General features: G+C 43.7%; 1 protein-coding gene across 3 annotated transcripts in view; it reads right to left on the bottom strand.

Moving 5' to 3' along the window:
• Positions 1-17,385, bottom strand: part of CCDC148 (coiled-coil domain containing 148) — a 48,190-nt gene that overhangs the window by 16,267 nt on the left and 14,538 nt on the right. For all 3 annotated transcript variants that reach the window (XM_053947510.1, XM_053947509.1, XM_053947511.1), the window contains 7 exons: positions 15,849-15,952; positions 15,209-15,291; positions 14,885-15,048; positions 14,529-14,624; positions 14,261-14,442; positions 8,687-8,825; positions 6,434-6,640 (listed from right to left, as the gene is read on the bottom strand). In XM_053947510.1, the coding sequence (XP_053803485.1) occupies positions 6,434-6,640; positions 8,687-8,825; positions 14,261-14,442; positions 14,529-14,624; positions 14,885-15,048; positions 15,209-15,291; positions 15,849-15,952 (975 nt within the window). The remainder of the gene's footprint in view (positions 1-6,433; positions 6,641-8,686; positions 8,826-14,260; positions 14,443-14,528; positions 14,625-14,884; positions 15,049-15,208; positions 15,292-15,848; positions 15,953-17,385) is intronic.

Below are 17,385 nucleotides of genomic sequence, written 5' to 3' on the forward strand. Positions count from 1 at the left end.
CAAAAAAAGTGTTTTTTTCAAACGTACTTGCATTCACCCACGATTTTTCAATACAAACTCCAGTTCACCTAGTCCTGTGTGCCAGGACTAGGAAGAGGGTAAGGGATGGATGATGTAGCTATTCCCATCTGCAGGACAGAGCTGCTGCAGCTGGTCCCGGGCAAAGCACGACCCTGCCAGGACCTGCCAGGACCTGCCCAGGTGCAGGAGCCCCAGCAGCTGTGCACATGCAGCTCCCCAGCACTGGGAAGGGTCTGTGCTGCACAGGGGCACCCCACAAATTTCACAGCTCCAGGGAGGACTTGCTTGCCAAGACTTCAGAAGTCACAAGCAAATTGTGGCCCAACAAAGCCGACATTGCCAAGGAAACTGGGACGTGTGGGAGACCTGCTGCTGATGTGTAACTGTAATAATTCATAGTAATAAAAAAAGACTTGCACCATTCAAAGCCACCACACACTGAAATATAAAATATTAACAGTGTTATTTCTGAAAATACAGTAAGAATAGGAAGTGTATGCATGTATTCCTAAATGGAAAGCTAACGAGATGGGTGCCTCAGGGTGTGAATACTAGAGCTTATAAAAGGGAAAAAATTAAAGTGTATAATAAGAACAGTTCCCTGGAGTCTGAAATATTATGGGGCAGGAGGAGTTCATCCAAACAATATGAAAAAGCCATCACTTCTTAAATTTAGAGACTGCTTTTTTATAAGCACGGTACATGTAATTTTTCTTTTTTCAGGTGTCAGTAACCCCCTGAACTGCCACAAAGGTTTTAAAAAGCAAATATGTCAGGGACTGCAAAAGGAGGTGGGAGAAGTTCAGATTTGCACAGGGGCTCCATATCATCTATGGCCCTCAAGCAGCAGCACCCAGCAAGAACCACTGCTGTTCACGTTCAGATGCTGATGGCAGAGGCCCCGAGGTGTCCTGCTGTCTGTGCTTCTGTGCTCCAATGCTTAAAACTCTGGGGTCTGCTATACTCACAGCATTCAAACCCCACGCAAAGTCCGAGCAGTAAATACAAACTGCCCACAAAGAGGCTGTCTCCAGCAGCTGCTCAGCAGAGAGAAGGCTGCTCCCTCTCCCTGGGAACACAGCCCAGCCCTCCTGTCCTGGCAGAGAACTTGTCTGTGTTACAGACAGAGTCCTGACACCACACAGTCAGAGGTGAAGCTCTGATATCAGCAGGTGCAGACACCCACATTGTCAGCAACAAACTCGTGTGGTATCAACAGGTGGTGGTCTGAAGTCTCCAGTAACTTTCAGCTCTGAAAATCTGCCCCTTTCTCTCTAAACTGGGGATTTCTCAACCCTGAAAACTTCTGAACAGCACCTGGAATCACATCCCGACTCCACAGGATCTTGAACGACAAACAATAAATGGTAAAAGCTAACAATTTCTGCATCTGACTGGCCTGCACAAGACCTACAAGAAGAATTAGAGCAGCATTAGAGCATTTGGCAATGAGATAGTTAAGAAATAATACATTTACAAATTTACTAATCTCAGAAGATAATCTCGTTCTGGCTGTAGTTAGAAAAACAATGGAGGTTCATATCCCTAATAGATTTTTGATGGGTACTCTTGAGCATCTCATGCTCCACAGGCTACCTCTAAGAGGTTAAAAAAAATAAATACCAGAAAAGTGGTTAAAAGTAACTGTCTTGATCATTAACAGAATACTGTCTTCAGTTATATAAGTGTTTAAATCTGAAAAAGGGATATGAAAGAAAAGCATTTGAGCACAGCCCTCAGTCATGACCTGAGGAGGAACACCACGTACCAATTTCAGCGAGGGCTGGGATCAGCACTGGTAAAACTTGGGATCTAGAACAGGAGCAGTGCCAGTTCCCTGGGGCTGACAGCACGTCACAGCAGCTTTGCTTAAGGCAGTGTGTGAACAGTTTATTTCTCACAGCTTGTCCTTGTAGTTCCTCTCTTTCCTCATCCAGCATTACTGGGAACATCTTTCTGTTCTTGACAATGGGAATGTCAACATTTTATTAACATGTGTAAATATTATATAGGCTTAAATATTCACACATGCATAACCTGAAGTAGGCTGCATTTCTATTTACAACTACTTATCTAACTGTTTCCTTTAGATACAGAATTCTCTCTTCTAGACCCATCTGCCATCATATGGATGAGAGCTCCTTTGATCCTTTACAACTGCAAACTTTTGGTGCAGCTTTGCTTGCCTGAGGTACCACTTTCCTCCCTGAAGAAGATCATTCTAAGAAAAGAAGCAGGATCTGTCTGCTTGTCTAGTTATCCATCCTCAAGCAACTTTAGGTGTCACTGGACAATTTCAGCTAGATTTGAGAGAGAAGTGCTTGTCTCAAACATACTGCAGACCTCACCAGCAGACAGGTAGCTGAGCAGGTGACATCTCAGGCTGAGGCCCTGCGTGCTCCTCTGAGTGGCTGAGGTTCTGGGGTGCTGTGGGCTGTTTCAATGGATCTCAGAGCACTCAAATCAGCCCATGGTCTCCCCCCATGCGGTACCCTGCAGCCCCTGCTCCCAAAAGCCTGCAATTTAAGCCCAGTGGATCAGGCACAAAGTTGTGAGCGTGTCATTGGAGGAATCCAAAGGAACACACTCGGTGCTTTGGCAAACTGCCCTCAGGGCTCTGCGGGCACCCAGTCCTGCCCAGGACAGCTACACACAAATATCAAGCACAGTGGGAGCAGATTTCAACAGCAGATAGATCAGAAATAACAACATCATGTGATGGAACACAGGTACAGGAAAACAGGGGGGAAAAGACTGGTGGAAGGGCAAGCAAGGCAAATGTGCAGAGACAACCTCTGCAAGTGCTTCACATGCACCGTGCATGAGCTTGGTCTGACCCAAAACCACAGTATGTCAGTGCTGTGCTGACCTCAGACCATTACATTCAGGTTTATTAGGGCTGGATTGAAAACTTATTACTGAGTCAGAGCTGGCTCATATTTGAAGAATGTTAGAGTCTTAGACACTTGCTCAGACACATTTTGGAGAAATACCTACAGTTCTTCAGTTCACCACAAACATGAATAGCTATATTGAAAATTTAGGTTATTATAACTTCCTTGTATTTTTTATGTCCAACAAATTAATGGGTCAACTCAGTGATGAATAGACAACACTTCTGAAAAAGAAAACAATTCTTTTAAGTAGCTTACTATTCAAATATTTATTCTTTTAAAAAGTTTCCTTCAAAATGATCAGATTATAGTCAAAGCACTGGATCTGATACCTCTGTGGATATTTTTTAACATTCAGTTGTAATACTTCAATGTTGATCTCTGATAGTCACAGCATTTAAACCAGTGACTTGACTATATGTTGAATAGGGAAATATTTTTTTCCTAAGTTTACTGTCACATCCTTTCTTACAATACAGGAAAGGAGAAGGAAAGCAGTCTGAAAGACGCTTTATACAATTTACAATACCCCTGTTAATTCTGCCTAATGATTTTCTTTTGGAAATTAATTTATCTTAGTTTCTACCAGGATAAGAAATGCAAGAGCTGCTCCCCCAAAATTCACAATGAGATGTAAGAGATTTTAGCATTGGAGTGGGGATTAATCCTGGAGCACAAAACGAGGGAGAGAAGAGATTTAAAGGCAAGCAGGCACAGAGCTTTGTACTGAGGAAGAAAAAGCCCCCCCTAAGCAGCACACACAGGGGATCCAACTCCCTAATGCCTGCTGCTGTAGGTCTTCCCTCTAGTCTTCTTTTAAAATCATTTTCTATAAAGATGGAAAGTACCAGATTACAAATATTTTAAGATAGATTCAATAGAAAAATAATGCTTGGAATGCATGCAGACACCCCAGCTGAAGTTGTGATGTAGTACAGCAAGTGCTTCAAACCCCAGCTGTGAGGCAGCACCTCCTAATCCTCTGAAAAGATCACTCCTCACTTCGTGCCTTACCTGCCTTGCAACGTGGAAAAATTTGCTTCTCTGTGTTGTTTAGGAAAAGGACTTCTAGAGAGATTGAATTTGTTTTACACAGTGTCTGCTCCAGAACCCTGGGGGATCAGATTCCCACAGTTCAAAGCACACCAGATCTGAGGGACTCTTGATTACTCAAAGTGTGACCCCTCACGGTTGGTTTTGTTTGCTTTCCCATGGCAAACAGGGATGTTAAAGATATGTACCAGGCACATTTACTCTTTAAGAATGTACAGTGTAACCTCCCCAGCATTACCCATTTCACATTTTATTTCCTTCTGATGGCTACCATATGGCCCTCATGATTTACTTCACCTGAGCTTCTTCAGTTGTTCCATAGTTCCTCCTTAGGGACTCTGATTCCTGTTAAGGACACACATTGATCTTCCATAAGATGGAACATGGAATAAAAATTTGAAAGTCCTTTCCCCAGGTAAAAACTGCTATAAATATGAATTTAACTTCTCTGCTTTATTTTTTCATTATCCCTCCCTGTCAGTCACAAGGCCTAGACTCTCACCAATGGCATAGGTGCTTCTAGTGCATTTGAAACAGCTTTAAATAATGTATTCTTTAGTCAGTCTGCTGCCCCTTTGGTTTGTTGTTGCCAGATGAAGAGAACTGTATAAAAGCTGGGTGATATCATGTGGTTATTGCAGTAACTAAACCAGGCACAACCTGTCAGATATTACATCTCTTTCGTGTGTGTGCCATCACCTCCTTTAACAGATGGGATCAACATAAAAGCTGTGGCTCTCTGAATCCTGCTGCTGTAATGAAGGAGATCTCTGTCCCTCTCAGTCAGATACAACCTCCTCACGAGCATACCCAGGGTTTACTTACAGGAAAATCATTATAGCAACTACACTGCCCCTCTGGCAGGGGAGACAAGTAAGATTTCCTGATGTGAAACTTCCTGAAATGCAAAATGTTAAGTCAATCAATGGCCAAAAAGAAAAGCTGAAAGAGTAGCCCTAATCCCTGATTTCCAGTTCCACACTCTTTCCCTCAGAGAGATTCACTTTTTACCCATCTTATGGATCTCTCTCAGGATTTGAAATACTGTGTGAATTGGTACTGGACTGAGTTCCCTTTTACCTGCCAGCAGCTGCTTTCCATGTCTAACACTCTGTAGCTGTAAAGTTCAGAAGTGCAGAAAGACAAGTCATGAGTTTTCAAATGCATATCCCCATCAAACCAGAAGAGAACCCATGGATACATTGAGAATAATTTCTCTGAAAATGAGTGAGCTCTGTGCCCAAGCTCAGCTTCCACCCTCCAGCCCTTTCAGCTGATCAAAACAAGGTCACAATGATATCCTCCTTTAATGAAAGAAATGTTCCTTTTTCATTCCTCTTTTCTGGGGAACAGGTGAGTTGGTTTTGTTCAAACGTTCAACATTTTAACGAAGATCCCTCTGAAGTCACCCTTGAAAAGTGTAGGCCTAAGAGGTTTAAGTTTCAAACAGTTTCTGGAAACAGGAGGTCAGAATCCAAAAATCTTTCAGACAACATTCAGTGCATCTGTGATATTCTTACATGGAGACAACAAAGTACTCCAAAACCAGCTTGTTACTTCTTGTGCGGAAGAAAAGTAAAAGAAACAAAGGGGGAAAAAGTGACTTAAATTCACAGTTCTGGAATAATTGGCCCTTCCATCTATGGTTGTGCAGGTAAGAAACACACAGGCATTCCAGAAAGGAAGGCCTAGGTAAAAAATCACCAAACATCCCCTCAGCTCCAGAGAACCACTCCTTCCTGCCCCTGGCTCAAGGGAAGGCTGACACAGGAGTCAGAGCAGGGTGCTCCCCACTTAGTCATGCCCAGACAGTTTCTAACCCTAAAGTGTTTAGATTCAAACCTTCCTACGCCAGACAGGCTTTTGTAATATTGCTAACTAAAAACTAGCATCAACATCAAAATCCTGCCTCACAGAACAGGTTTTACTGTGCTTTCCTTCTCGTAGGAAACCTAAATCAAGTGTTTAGTATTTCACTGAAAAGTGAGGGCACAGCAGAGAGAATATTGGTAAAGTGAGAATAACACATCATGCATGCTCTCAGATGTTCATTTCTGTGCAAGTCAAAAATCACAGAGAGCAGTTTAAACAAATCTTAACATGCCTCTCATGCCCAGAAATGGGATTCCTCCTACAAACACCTTAGGCATGAACATCACAACATCTTCCTCTTGTGTCCAGCCTCCTCCCACTTTACTCTATTCATTAACCAAAACCACACAGGTATTTTTATCTTTTTTCACCTCTTACCACAGTAAATCAGAATATTGTGAACCTTCTATCACAAGGCCAAACAAGTAATGGCATCCATTGTTTCATGTCTTAAAAGGCATTCTTAAAAAAGCCAGAAGGACAGACAGATATCCATTATTTATCTGAAAACAGATTAGAGCTAATGTTAAAATCTTCATTTTGAATGCATCTGTTTGATCCAGATTTGGTGATGGATTTATAACCGAACGTACCTTTGCTTTCAGATCAGCACAGATCTCCAGTTGCTTTTGCCTGGAATCAGCCAGCACCACTTCTGCCTCACGAGCAGCAGCAGCTTCAGCAGCAGTGGCCATGGCCCTGAGGACAAAGGCTTTCCTAACCTGAGCCCAGGTTAACAGCAAGACTCTGCGCCAATTCCTGATGGAGTGGGAATGATCCCAATTCTTCTCATGAGCCACCTGAAAGAGGAAGGCATTTCAGAAAGGCTTAAAAACTATTGGTTAATAAAATTGAAATTCTAGACATTTTTGGAAACCTGGCATGTAATTGGTTTAGTTCTTGTATCACCAGCATGCCCATGGGATCTGCAGCGCAGGCCCAGGGCACTCTGCCAGCTGCCAGGGATGTCACCATGTCCTGGTGTCCTGGGCAGTGACACCCTCCAGCACCACAGCATCCTCCTGGCCCACTGCTCTCTGTTCAGCTGCAGTTTTGCAATGGGAATAAATGAAATGCAATGGTCCCTCCCTGCCCTGAAGGACATAAGATTTAAGTAGGTCCTTCAATGTATCTCCAGAGATATTGAGCACTTCCAGCAAGATGAAGCTTTTCCTAGCAAATTCTGATCTGCAGAGAAACAGGACACCAACAACAGCAATTGTACAAAAGCAGTACAGGGGGGAATCAGCTTCACTTCTTTCCTAGCAGGAAATTTAGAAATAAAATCTTAGTTTGCCAAGCATCACAGTGCCACCACCAGTGTCACTACCTAGCAAAAACAGGGAGTGTTTAATCCAAAATCCACTTGCTTTGGCCTAATTCAGTGAGGTTCATAAGGATAATTCAAGGTTCAAGACCTTGATGGAAGCAGTATCAGGTAAGGTTGCATAGAATGAGGTAGTAGAGTCTTGAACCTTATATCCCCAAAATATATAGGGATGAATGAGATTCTAGAGATGGCTGGCTGCTCTCAGGTGTCAAGGGGACCATTCCAGATGCTAATTCCAGGCCTCTGGCAGGGAGCAGGGGATGCTGACTCACCTGGTGCCTGGCTCACAGATATTCCTATCAGCTCCTGGCTGAAGCTGCACCTCGAGCTTCCCCACGGCCAAACCACAGCACTCAGCCTCAGCAGCCCCCACTGCCAGGGCTGCTGCCCAGACTCTCAGGCTCCTGAAGCCAAGACACTCCTGAGCAAGGCAGGAGCTGGAGTTTGCTCCTCCAAACACAGAGCTCTCCAAGGATCTGCTCTGGGATCAGCCCCTGAGCACTCTGCACAGAGGGAGGGAGGCGAGGAGGGCTGGAGGCTGCTGTTCCAATGTGACACAAACACACTCTAAGAACAGATTCTTGGCAGTGTTTTAACATTTCTGTAGTCATCATGCTAATACACATATCTAGACACATCAGCTCTATGTAGAATCAGGGTTTTTAAATTTAGTGTTTTTAAATTTTAAATTAACCTTCCAAGGTGTAGGGAGACCCAGTAATAGTGGCTGTGCTTAAAACATACCTGCACTGTCCAAAGCACGTGGCTATTCAGCCCTATTCAGGCCAAGGCAAAATTTCTGAAATCCACAAGGACTTTATTTTTAGTGAAACTCTGGCTAATTAGCAGTATCACTTCACTGTCATTCCTTTGCACTAGACACTCCTCAAACACAGGGAAGTAGATGGTCTAAAAATACAGACAGAGATAAGAAAAGCCTCCTACTTTCCTTATGACATCCTGAAGTGTTCTGGCCTTGAAATGGGTTTCTCAATTAGCTGCTTTGTGCTTATTCACTGTGGAGTGCAAGAGGAATCAGCAATCAATTTGAAAGCATTATGTATATAAAAATAGCCTCTCCCTTAGAGTGGGAGATAACTTTCTACTCTTCATGCTATACATGTGCCACAGAACAATTAAAATAACTATTCCAAGACAGTGCAACAAGGCTGTACATCCTCAGGAAAAATAAAAACACCAAGAGAAGCAGGGTGGCATAACAGAGCTATAAAATTGTACAGCAGAAGCAATGCTAACAAATTATTTTTGTGAGTTTGGCTGTAAGACTATGTGGAATTAAAAAATCTGCCCAGGAGTTGTTTTGAATAGATTATAGGTTTTAAAATTCCTGCATTTTAAAAACAGGGATGTTTCTTCTTTACTGTGCAGAATAAAATTTATAATTAAGAAATTTTAAAATGAAAAAACTTCAATAAACATACATTCTTTAATACAACTGTTCACTACACAGTTTAAGAATTTGTATATCTGAATGAATAGGTAAACCAGCACTGACCAGCTCCTGCCTGGATTTGTGGGGAAGATACCTCTGCAGCATATCCAGGTACAAAGTCCTCCTCCTCTGAAGATCACTTGGGTACTGATTGATAACAGTCTGGAAAACCCACTGATCGTCTTCCTTCCAGTCACTGCTCCTACAGGAATACAAAACAATCCATCCCAGTATAACTTAACCATTGAAAAGGAGGAGTTTGGTTCTGGACAGCCCAGCCTCGAGTGGGCTCACAGTCCTGGTGCTGTGCACTAGATGTTGGGTCAGAGGTGACAAAATCAGATTAATGAAATAAAGCAAACATACATTGCTTTGCTGCTATGACACTTACCATGTCATCATTTGAGTGAATTGCTCTAATTCTAACCTGGCTTTTTATTGGGGAATGTCACTGTGCTTCTCAAACATGCCACATAATTGGATAATCAGTGACCCCACAGGGAAAATACAGTGTGAAAAAGAACAAGATGATCAGACTCTACCACTGAGCACTAAATAAATGATCAAAAGGGAATGAATGAAGTGACAATTCTTGCATACAGCTAAATGAGGATCTAGTTTACCAAACTCCTAATAGCCATAAACTCATTAACAAGGCATAAGAGTCACCATTTTTTAGAGTAGGACCTGTAGTAATCAGCTTGCATGCACCTGTCTCAGAAAATGAGAGCAGCAAAAAGTAACATCCATCTGAAAGAATATCACAGGCTGGGATGCAGATTTTTAGCCTCAATCTGAACTCTTGGCCCTGAAGGGATTAATGTTAGGCTGTCATTATCAACATTAACATCCAAGCAGCAACACTGAGTCAGACCAAAAGGTCTCTCTAGCCCAGTGACCTGGTTTCAGAAGTGACTAAGAGCCCAGGGATAATTAAAGAAGGCAATCATGAGACTCTACCCACCCCCCAAATTCTGCCTACAAAGAGGAGTGAGGCAGGGCGAGACATGCCTTGGTCAGGGTGTTACCCCACGAACTCGAGAGCAGGGAGCAGCAGAGATGCTGCAGCCCATGGCCAGTCCAGCCGGCTCCTCTGCAGCTGCACCCGCTCTGCCCCTCCACCTCTGCCAGCTCCCTCTAATCTACATTCCTCTAATGGCCAGCTAACCATGAACCTCTGCACTGCCCAAAACACGGAGAAATTTTTGTGGGAGATCCTTTGGGGAGCAATCAGCTGGAGAGAGCTACAAGTAGTTTATTGTAAGTAGGGACAAACTGACTGCCAATGCCTCGGTTCATCAGCTGTGCCAAAATTTGTCAGCTGTGCTGAGATTTTGTCAGCTGCTCATAGAAAAATAGTGGGAAAAAAAAAACACCAACAAAAAACCCCAAAACAGCATGACCCAGCCCAGCATACTCATAGCCACCAAACACATGGAGAATTTCAACATATCCTGCTTAGTGAATCTGAGATGTCACCTCACACTTCTGTAAAATTCCAGAAAGAATATGTCATGTAGAACAAGTCTGAAAAGTGCCAACACATTTGACATGAATATTTAAGGTATTATCAAGTTTCTGCACTGTCAAGATATTGACAAATATTTGCCAGGCTGAATGCCTGACCCAAATTTTAAATACAGAGCTTGGTTTTCTTGTATGCAGCATTGTACCAGAGCACAGCACAATCTTTATTTTGTTTCAGAGCTGAAACACAGCAATTGTCTTACACGCACAGCCCTGAGGCAGCTGCTTCCTTTGAAACAGACTTACCCAGCACTAATCCCCGGCTTTACACACTCCGGGGAATACAAACAGCTCCAGGGGAAGCTCCCTCTCCCCGCTGCAATCCCGCAGACCCGGGAGCGGCAGTGGGCACCACAGTGCCACCGTGACAGAGTGCCACCGTGCCACCACACAGTGCCACCGTGACAGAGTGCCACCATGCCACCACATGGTGCTACCATGCCACCGTGACAGAGTGCCACCACACAGTGCCACCGTGACAGAGTGCCACCTGCCACCACACAGTGCCACCGTGACAGAGTGCCACCGTGCCACCACACAGTGCCACCGTGACAGAGTGCCAACATGCCACCACATGGTGCTACCATGCCACCGTGACAGAGTGCCACCACACAGTGCCACCATGACAGAGTGCCACCTGCCACCACACAGTGCCACTGTGACAGAGTGCCACCGTGCCACCACACAGTGCCACCGTGACAGAGTGTCACCAGGCCACCACACAGTGCCACAGTGCCACCGTGCCACAGTGCCACCGTGACAGAGTGCCACCGTGCCACCACACAGTGCCACCGTGACAGAGTGTCACCAGGCCACCACACAGTGCCACCGTGCCACAGTGCCACCGTGACAGAGTGCCACCGTGCCACCACACAGTGCCACCGTGACAGAGTGTCACCAGGCCACCACACAGTGCCACAGTGCCACCGTTCCACCACACAGTGCCACCGTGACAGAGTGCCACCGTGCCACCACACAGTGCCACCGTGACAGAGTGTCACTGTGACAGAGTGTCACCATGACAGAGTGCCACCGTGCCACAGTGCCACCGTGACAGAGTGCCACCGTGACAGAGTGCCACCGTGACAGAGTGCCACCGTGCCACAGTGCCACTGTGACAGAGTGCCACCGTGACAGAGTGTCTCTGTGCCACCACACGGTGCCGCCGTGACAGAGTGCCACCGTGCCACCATGCCACCACACACACAGAGTGCCACCGTGCCACCACGTGAGGTGCCAAGCCCCTGCTGTTTCTGAAGGCACTGCCCATTGCAGCACCAGAAACAGCCCAGCAAGGGCCGGGGAAGAGGAGCGGAATTCACCCGACTCTGTCCTACTCTCCCATTCCTTTGAAAGGATGCTGCAGAGGATGCAGTGCTGAGCCTGCAATACTCCATTCATCCTTCAGTGATTTAAATAATTCAGACATCCTTGGAAATTGTGGAAAAAATATAATAGCGCTTAGAGAATCATTCTAAAACACATCAGTCCAAGCCCACAATTTGTGGGATAGCTCACAACCTAGGTATTTCCCAAACACAATAATTTGTGTTTCAGCAACATCAAAAAAATTAAATTAGATTATAAAATATTGTAATCCTGTATAAGGCTTGAAAACAAATCCAAGCTCTTCTTCCATTTCTAAAAGCAACAACTACTGCAATGTGCATTCTAGTGTGAAGGAAAATCACATAGAATAGACTAGATAAGAACATTATCTTATTCTAAAGTTTCTTTTTTGAACATTTTATGTATGTTTTCCAAATTGTCTGTTCCAGACAGTCTGAACTGTTAAAAAAATGGGATGTGCAATGCCAGAGTAGCATTAACTGAAGGTTTCTTTCCTTACAATCCACTTCAGAGGAAGTGAAGTGGCCAAGTGACCCAGCTGAAGTGACCAAGTTATTGTGTTACCATAGAATCATGTGCTACTGAGCAACTTCTCAAATCACAAAAACAAGAAAAAAATGTATTGCAGGAGGATGTGTGGTCTCCCTGGGTACAGAGGAATGACAGTAACTGCAAAGGCTTCGTTGAGGCTGTATTTACCAGTAGAGCACAGGGGATACACACCAAGGTCAAGGACTTGTCACTCCATTTCTGACAACATTATCTGTGCCAGCTGGATCACAGTTAGCATGATGAATTATAGAATACTTCAATCACAAGGCTGCATCTTGTGCATCTCCATGCAAATTAGCCAATATAAATGTAAGAAGTGAGTTGAGTTTACAAACCCATACCTTGGAAACAAGCAATGCTATAAGAACAAAATCTTTCTTTTTTTAAAATTGAAAACTTGTTTTTAATCCTGTTGTGGATAAAATCATTGGAACATAAATGAGCAACACATTAAAGATTTGGAGACCAGAAGGCAAACAAAAGTCCCCAAGGTCTAGTTTTAAATCAAATGCCTGAGGTGATGGCTGGTGGTTCATTTATAAATCTCTCCATTTCCAGTTCTCAGGACTGGCACGCTGGCCCAAACGGGGTCTATGGCCCTACAGCCCCAGCAGATTCCTGCCCCACCACCAGCCTGTCCCCCAGCTGCATCCACTGCATTTTTCCCCATCTAGAGATCACACCCTCCTTCCTTCAAAGTGCCACTGCACATGTGTTCAGACTACAACTGGTTTTCTTTCCATTGAAAATATGACGTTTTATCTTTAAGTCCCAATATTATTTAATTATTGGCACAAAATTAGCTAGCTCCAGATCTAAACTCATACCTGGCCTATGATCAGTGAAAATACTACAGCAGATTTTTCAACCATTTCCAGAAATGATATTGTCTATATCCACGTCTGTATATTATTCAGTAGCACACATGCTGTGTGACTAAAGGATTTTAATTTATGAATTTTCACCAGAATTGTGTTGATCATAAACTTTGACACAATTTTGATTAAAACCACTAGAAAGACTTTGTACATATTTACTGATTTAGCATTTGTCAACGATTTTCTCATTGAGGTTGTTAAAACTTCTGTAAGAGAAACTAACAAAATATCAGAGACAGCAGCAAAAGAACTGCTTAAATTTGCCATTTGTGGCTTCATAAATCAAACTAATTTGGTGGGATAAACCAAAACAATTTTCAATAGGTATCATGTTCTGACAGCTCGGATGCTCCTGTAATAACATATATGTTTCAGGTAACACAAGAAGAACATACAGAATATTTGTACAATCTGTACAAAAGGTAAGTAGGTCATAATATCCCTTTCTATGGCAGCCAGCATCTTTAGCAGCAGGGACAGAACAAACACTGCACTGTATGTGTACACAGAAAACAGATTTGGAAGCAACATGTGATTGTTTTACCAAAGAAATTCAGGGACCTTCCTGTTCTCCCCAGTTTCTCCTGCCCAGGCTTCAAACCATTCCTACCCCTTCTTAGTCTTTTGACAGCCTGGAGCCATCCAAAGGAATATCAGGAGATGGCAAAAACAAGTCAAAGGCCATGCAGTGTTTGCAACTCCATATCTCCTGGACTCTAGACAGCCTCAGCAGAAAGGCTAAGCTTTATATTATTAATACACAGGTTTATTACATTTTAGATCATTATGAACACTTCTCTTTCAATAAACACTTTCATTTACAGAAGAATCTCCCCTCCTTTTGGTTGTCTGAATCAGAGCTCTATACATCTTTTACATTTCTTTGTGATGACAATTACTGCAGTGATCCGAAATTTGTGAAAAGATTGGACCTTTTTATCTGCTTGGTAGATAAAAGCACTGGAGGTGTGTCTTGGAAAAAGACTGTACTTTTCTGTCATAATCTTGCTAGTGTAATTACATACAGAAGGAGTAATTTCCATTCCTGCAAGAGCATGTGAAAAGGACATTTGATGCACACCAGACTGCTGGTTCCTTAATCCACCAAACGTGCTGCTTATTATTTCAGCTGCTAACTCTTGCAAGGCCTGGCCTCACTCCCAGCTGTGAGAACTCCAACTGTCCGAGCCAGGGCTGGGCAGAGCCTCACGGCTTGCACAGAGCAGAGCCAGACCGAGTGGCACAGCCAGCCACAGCACCCACAGCTTCCAAACCACACCTCAGGTGCACAGCTCAGCCCTGCAAAGGACGTACACAGCCCTGGCAGTACCTAGATAAAGCTTCCAGCTGCTGATCCACCTCCTGAAGCTTTGCCCAGTAGCCACTGGCGAGCTCCTGGTACTCCTTGATCACCAAGGTCTTCAGGTCAGGGTAAGGGCATTCCAGAGACAGCAGCTCGGGAGGAACTTCAAGGAAAAGCCCGTTTTTCTCTTCAGAAGAGTGCACTAATGCCTGCAATGAAGAAATGCTGCTCAGGACACTACTCTGCATCATTTACCCTCTCAATGACGTACTTGAACTCACTAGGAAAAGCTTACATTTTCTTTGTACTCTTCGAGCTCTCTTTCCAAAGCCAGACTCTCAAGGATGAGACTTTCCAAAATTGCCTTCTGTTGCTTCTTCATAAATTTGATCTATTTCATGAAACATGTTACTGTTACTCTTCCTCTTGCTACAATAAGAAAACTCTTATTTAGAAACAGAGTCAGATTTCCAGCCCTACACTACTACGCTTTTACAGATTTTGGTGAGCAGATTTACACCATGATAAGAAAGGGAGCTTATGGCACAGTCTGCATGTAAGTTATAGTCTCAAAGTTAAAAAAAAAAAAAAAAAAGAAAATGCTAAAAATACGGTGATAGTAAATTGTAAAAATAAAGTTAAAATACCAACCTGCTGTAACACCTCAGCTGAATTGATCTTGGGTTTCTGACAAGATTCTTTTGAGAGGTAACGCTGCATTTTAGACAGCTGGAGTTTCAAATCCTCCTTTAGCTGACAGACAGGAACTAAAGCGTTTGTTTGGTAAGCGTCCCACTCCTTGGACAATTTCTGCTCTGTAAGAACATAAAGCTTTCTCAAACACACAAAAAATGTTACACAGCACTGTGCTCTGTAAACCTATACCTTTCAAGGAAGGGATTAAAAAACCCAAATAAACAATCAAGATAATGTTGACTGTAAAAAAAAAATAAGAAATTAATAAAAAATTCTTACCCAAGTCCCTCAAATCAAAAAAAAAGTTGCTCTTATGGCTTTCTTCATCAAGAAAAGTCTTCATTTCTTCTTCTGCTTTTTGCCTGAAGGAAATGAACATGCATTTTATAGATTTAATTTCTTATGCATTACATTTGGAAGAATGATGAGCCTCAAATACTCCAATAATTACATAAAAAGGGGGATTCTTTGCCTGGGAAGGTATGAAGTGAAGGACTTGGACACAAAGATGGTAAAGAAGCCACAAATGCTCTTGTTGAGTACACAGGGTAATGGACAAGAGCACTGTTAATGTCCCCTGTTGTGTGACCTCAACACACAGCCTAGAGACAGACTCGAAAGGAAATAAAAAGCATCTGAAAATGTTTGATATTCTCACAAAGACAGTCTTCAGATGCTGCAGATCAACTGAACAGCTCAGAGAGCAACATTCCCTGTTCCCCCCGCCCTCAGGTGAGTTCTTCCTGTCACAGACCCCTCTCCATGTGGTTCACAAACCTTCATGCCCCACACAAAAATACCTTCAGATCAGCTATTATAATCTTATTTTCTCACTGTCCCTTGAATCAAGTACGCCAGCCCAAAAGCTCTGTCTGCTGGTCTCTTTAGTAATCACTCATTCAGATTCCTCAGTCCTTACCTGCTGTCACTCAGTTTCCTATACTCTTGCCACCACACCTGACGATGCTGTTTCAGCAGCATTTGCTCTTTGCTAATTTTTGAAACTTGTTCTGCTTTTTTAATCTGCAGGGAAAATTAAAGGTTGTGTTTTGAACATATTCAAGAGCTTTATCAAATGCCTTCACACAGAAACTTTTAAATACAGAATGATGAACCTAATAGCTTTTTTAAAAACTGTGTTTTTCTAAAGAACAATGGGGTCAAATGTAACCGATTTTCATTAAATAAGTTTGTTGCATTTCAAATCACAATTCATGAGAGCAGAAGGGGAAAAAAATCAGTCCATTTTCTTCTTTCCTTTTCCATCCCTACATCCCTGGAGGTAAAGTTGAGGAAAGATAAGCAGGAGAACAAAAAACCTACCTTCTTACAGGTGGGAAGATGAAAGACTGAAAGTATGTCAAGAAAAAGAATTTCAAGAATGTATTACTAAAAAAGAGTTTTTTTACAAAATCTATCCAATTAGAGAGGCTCTCATACTGAGGGCTTCACAAAAGCATTGCTTCACACTTTGTATAAAATAGGAATACCTGCTTTTGAAACAGATGGAGTTTCTGCTTAAACCAGAGGAAAGCCTGCCAGGGGAAGGCTGGAAGTGGAACCAGATGACTCTGGCCAGCCAACAATGAAGGAAAAAGGCTCAGAAGAATTTCAGCCCGTGAGAAGTAATTTCCTCTCACCCTTCTGCCACTGTGACTGTCTCTGGCCTCTCGGTGCATGCTGAGGACAGAGCTCCACTCTTTCCCCTCTTTCCTGGCGCTCCCTTGCCATCCCTCTCCTCCAGCGCACCCGTCTGCAGCCCAGCGCTCCCACAGCTCCTGCACTGACCCTGTTTTCCCCTCCCCAGCTCTCCCCCCTCTCACAGATACATTGTCCTATGGCAAAATGGCAGCAAAGCAAGAAAAATACATGGGAAAGTCTTGTCTCAGTTCATAACAGGGAGAATAAAGATCTCACCCCACATCTAGCTCAGCAAAGGAATGACATTTCGGGTCAAACTGCTGGGACTCCACTTGGCTCAGGTGGAAACAACCTGCAACTTTCCTGCCCAGGGCAAGGCTGCACAAACCCACCACAACCCCTCCGTGTTCACACGCACAGGAGCACAGAGCAAACACACCCAGAGACACAAACGTGTCCCCAGCACGCTCCCACTCCTGCCCAGCTGGGCTGAGGACACGAGCAGGAAAAGGTGTAGAATTGCTCTTTGCAGCGCTCACACACAGACGAGGAAGGGCTTGAAAATTCTGCAATCACAGTCCCTCAGCCAGCCACCAACAGAGCCAAAATCCTGCTTTAGATACGAGAAACACATATCAGATGAACCTGAGTCTCACCTAGTACCACTGGGTGAGTACACCTGGTTCCTGGTGAGCCCAAGTGCTTGGCACCAGACCTGCCTCGGGGCTGTTACTGGGGTGAGAAGCTGCAAAAGGGGCTCTGGAGACACTGTGTGCCTGGGACTGGGACACAGGTGTTTGCAGGAGCTGCCTGCG

Source organism: Vidua chalybeata, chromosome 7 (genome assembly GCF_026979565.1).
Source record: "Vidua chalybeata isolate OUT-0048 chromosome 7, bVidCha1 merged haplotype, whole genome shotgun sequence".
Lineage (NCBI taxonomy): Eukaryota > Metazoa > Chordata > Aves > Passeriformes > Viduidae > Vidua > Vidua chalybeata.